Source organism: Cyprinodon variegatus, unplaced genomic scaffold (genome assembly GCF_000732505.1).
Source record: "Cyprinodon variegatus isolate N-32 unplaced genomic scaffold, C_variegatus-1.0 Scaffold554, whole genome shotgun sequence".
Lineage (NCBI taxonomy): Eukaryota > Metazoa > Chordata > Actinopteri > Cyprinodontiformes > Cyprinodontidae > Cyprinodon > Cyprinodon variegatus.
The window spans coordinates 443011-447635 of NW_015151007.1; the positions used below are offsets into that span (position 1 = coordinate 443011).

The following is a 4625-nucleotide window of genomic DNA, read 5'->3' on the forward strand; positions in this document are numbered from 1 at the left end:
AGCTGCAGCTCTATGATCTAGTTTCTATAGTTCTAGTGAGGACGCAGGCAGCAGAGTCTGGATCAGCTGCAGCTCTATGATCTAGTTTCTATAGTTCTAGTGAGGCTGACCTGTGGAGACGTTGCTGCAGGGATCAATTCTTCTACAGATGAATGAAACAGGAAGTAGTTTTTCCAACTTTAGTCCTTTGATCCTGAAGATGTTCTTCAGGTGATAGAAGGTCCACTTTCTGCTCGTCTCTATGAGTTTCTGAAGGTTCAGGTCTGAGTCCATCACTGCACTCATTTTAGTCATCAATATGCTTCCGTAGAAGAGAGTTCGAGTTGAAGATGATCCATGTTGTTGTCCAGTGAGCGGACGTTGGAAGGCAGGATTGAAGCGAGCGGCGGTTTGTAGCGGTTTGCTTTTAGCTTTGCTGTTAGCATCTCGACAGCGGCGCTTTCGCAGCTGGTCACTCTGCCTTCGCTTGCTCCTCCTCCTGCAGCGTGTGCTGCTTGGCAAGTCCGCTGGATTATGGGCCTGTGGGCCATATGCCCGGAGCAATCTAAAGCTATGTAAACAATTGAAATTAGTTTTATTTAAAAGTCCAGAAGTTACCTACTGCACTACAAAAAGGATCTATATATATAAGTAAACAATTCTTACATTAAGGGTATTTAGCCTTAATTTGAGCAGGTAAATAAGATTATTTCCCAATGGAATTAGCATATTTACTTTAAAATAAGATAATTAGATAAATTAACCTCAAATAAGACAATGAAAATGTTTTTTTTTCTTATTCTATATGTATTCTTGTTCCATAGGGAAATAGTCTCACTTACCTCAATACAAGAAAAAATGACTTATTTAGATTTCTATTTTTTGCAGTGTGAGTTCCTGTCTTTAGTAGGATTTAACCCAGTCCGATTCTGGACCATTAAAGCCGACCCAGTTTTCCAGAGGCTCTAATAACATGATCACCAGTAGTGATTTCTGCATTCATACGGTCTCTAACGGTGCTTCTCTCCATGCAGACGCCTGCCTCCTCAACCAGGATCCAGGCAGCTGCCAGGACTACACCGTCATGTGGTTCTTTGACAACAAGCAGAACGAGTGCCAGCGTTTCTGGTTCGGCGGCTGCGATGGGAACGCCAACCGCTTCCAGACAAAGGGGGATTGCGAGAAGCTGTGTCTGAAGCAGATTCTATGAGGAGGACGAAGGTCTCAGCTGCAGGAGAACCCGCAGGACTGCATGTCACCAGCAGAAGGCGTTTTCTGCTTCACCGTCTACGGGGCTCCTGAAGGGTCACGCTGAGAAGGTTTTCCAGCAAAGGTTCCTTCAGATCCGCAAAAAAAGAAATTTGTTTGTGAAGATCTTTGTTCCCGCTTAAGAAAATCTTCATCGTCTGAAACGCAGCTACAAGAAAACACAACAAACATAAACGGAATCATCACCAAACCATCCGAGTTGTTCCTCCAGGAGGAAGAATGAAGCTGAGCAAATGTCCTATAAGTGATGATCTGGGTCCGGAGGCCGGATCCTTCTTGGTTCTGTTCAGGCTTCAGCTGCTTTTTGATCCAGAATCATCAGAAACCTTCAGTTCCTCTTTTAAACCTTCTTCATTTCTGCTCGGACCAAACCAGCCTAATATGGGGGGAATTTTATTCCATTATTGTTGCAAAGAAAACATTTTTTAAAAGAAACTTTGAAAAATGTTTTAACCACTTTCATTTTCTCTCAGATTTTATTTCCAACTATATTTTTCTCGAATATTTTTTTAAATAATTTGACAATATAAAATCTATGAAAGTTACTTTAAAAAACCTTTTTATTTTTATCAAAACTTAGCATTTTTCATAAATTTTGGTTAGTTTTTTTTTTTTTTTTTTTTTACAAAAATGGAACAAAAGTCCCTCCATACCATAATGAATCAGAGGAACTGAAATCCAGAAGAACTTCCATTCCAACCTGCAACTTCCATACGGCCGGTTTTCCATCCTTCAGACGGATGTTTGAAGTTCTTCTCAGATGTTTGAACTTTATTTGGAAACGTTCCTCAGACCTTAAATAGAAAAACTCTGTGTGACCCTTCAGGACCTCCGTAGAACTCCCCGGACCGCAACCAAAGACTCTCTGATCAGGTTCTCCTGCTTCTCCTTGTACGACAGCGTATCAGAGCCATTCAAAGACAGGGGGAAAAAATTGGAATTTAAATTTTTGAGTCTAAAGTGGCATATTTATGAGAATAAACAAGCAAATTTACGAATAAAAAAAAACAAAATTTACGAGATTATTAACATGCAAATTTAAAAGGAAACAACTAGCAAATGTACGAGAATAATTAGACAAATTTACAAAAAAACATGCAAATTACGAGATTATAAATATGCTAATTTATTGTGTCATTCATTTGTACTTTAAAAACTTGTATGAGGAGGCCATTACTGCTCATTTCATCGTAAAGCCCCTAATGATGCATTTGCATGTGCTTTATGTAGCATGCTTTAACATGTTTTATCTCACATTGTTCCCAAAATGTATATGTTTAAATCGTGCAAATTTGTTACTTTTTTCTCCTAAATTCCTGTTATCTTTTTCATTTTCTACTTTTTCTCATATTTGTGTTTTAATTTTGTTATTTGCGTCTTTTAATTTAGTAAATTTTAGTGTTTTAATTTTGTAAATTTGCGCATTTTAATTTTGCAAATTTGCGTGTTTCAATTTTGTAAATTCAAGTGTTTTAATTTCGTAAATTTGTGTGTTTTAATTTTTTTAATTTGAGCGTTTTAATTTCGTTAATTTGCGTGTTTCAATTTTGTTAATTCGAGTGTTTTAATTTCGTAAATTCGAGTGTTTTAATTTCGTAAATTTGAGTGTTTTAATTTCGTAAATTCGAGTGTTTCAATTTCGTTAATTCGAGTGGTTTAATTTCGTAAATTCAAGTGTTTTAATTTTGTAAATTTGTGTGTTCTAAGTTTTTTAATTTGTGTTTTAATTTGTTAATTCGAGTGTTTTAATTTCATAAATTCGAGTGTTTTAATTTCGTAAATTCAAGTGTTTTAATTTCGTAAATTTGTGTGTTTTAATTTTTTTAATTTGAGCATTTTAATTTCGTTAATTTGCGTGCTTCAATTTGTAAATTCAAGTGTTTTAATTTTGTAAATTTGTGTGTTTTAAGTTTTTTAATTTGTGTTTTAATTTGTTAATTCGAGTGTTTTAATTTCATAAATTTGAGTGTTTTAATTTCGTAAATTCAAGTGTTTTAATTTCGTAAATTCGAGTGTTTTAATTTCGTAAATTCGAGTGTTTCAATTTCGTAAATTTGCGTGTTTCAATTTCGTAAATTCGAGTGTTTTAATTCCGTAAATTCAAGTGTTTCAATTTCGTTAATTCGAGTGGTTTCAAGTGTTTTAATTTCGTAAACTTGTGTGTTGTAAGTTTTTTAATTTGTGTGTTTTAATTTGGTAAATTTGCGTGTTTATTCTCTTAAAAAGGCCACTTTAAACTAAAAAATTTGAATTCCAATTTCTTTTTTTTTTTCGTCTTTGAATGCCCTTAATATGCCGCCGTATCCTTGCATCAGGTGCTATTTTTATATATATATATATAAATAAAAAAAAGCGGGTGAATTTAAGGTCCATATGTTCATATGTTAAATGTTTTTAGGAAATTAAAGTTTCTATAAATCAGTTCTAATAAAATGTTGGTTTTAATGGCTCAGAACCACCTCTCTAGAAGATGTTCCCGCAGGTCTATCTGCAGTGTGTTGCCATGGAAACGGTTCCTTCAGTCCCATCTGTTATCTCATTATCTGGATGCACACCCCCTGCTGGTGGACAGGTGTTACTGATAATAAAAAGAATGAAATCATCTGGAAGAGATCTACAGGTTTCATGTCCTGGTGTTTCAAAGAGTCCATAACAACCCGCTCTCTAAAAAGAACAGGCCCACAGCATCACCCATCCTTCTCTGTGCTTAATAGTGGGTTTCATGTACCTTTTTTCTAACCCAAGGTAAAGAACTGGTAGAAACAGGATTTCATCTCCTTGGTCTGAAGCGGCTGGTGCTGATCCGTCTCTGCTAACGGGTCAGGAACGGGACCAAAAAGCGAAAAGAATTGGAACCCAGATATGAGACCAAAAGTCTGAGAACCGGGTTTTAAAAGCTGGAAGTGGAAGAAAGTCCAAACATTCGGACAAGTTCTCTAGCAGAGTGGCCTTCATGGAAACCAGAACCCTAAGAACATCTGTAATGTAATGTTCTGCTGGAGAAACCTGAATAAAAGAATCAGATCTGCTGATTGAATCTGTCTACTGACTCAGTCTGATGGTGTTACAGATATATATGTCTAAATATTTTTATTTAAACACAAATGGACCAAATTGTTGGTCCTCATTTAATGAAAGAAAAATCCAAATGCTCACAGAAATAACTAGAATCTGAAAAAAGTAAATAAAAAAATCTGTGAAAATGAAAAGATGAAACTGTTTTCAACCAGATTTTAAGAGAATGATTTAAAAATGTGTCTTAAAGCATGGTTGGAATAAAATAATGGTTCCCCTTGAAGAGATTGAAAATAATGTGACCAAATGGAAATGTTCGATCAAGGTGTGTCCACTAGTCAGCATCACAGGTGTCTAATCTG

At 35.6% G+C, this 4625-nt stretch overlaps 1 protein-coding gene across 1 annotated transcript in view; it reads left to right on the top strand.

Moving 5' to 3' along the window:
* The window catches only part of LOC107095530 (collagen alpha-4(VI) chain-like), a 69848-nt gene extending 68081 nt beyond the window's left edge, over nucleotides 1–1767 (top strand). Inside the window, exon 41 of the mRNA XM_015391663.1 lies at nucleotides 1014–1767. Coding sequence (XP_015247149.1) covers nucleotides 1014–1189 — 176 coding nt within the window. The 3' untranslated portion in view covers nucleotides 1190–1767. The remainder of the gene's footprint in view (nucleotides 1–1013) is intronic.
* The last annotated feature ends 2858 nt before the right edge of the window (nucleotides 1768–4625 follow it).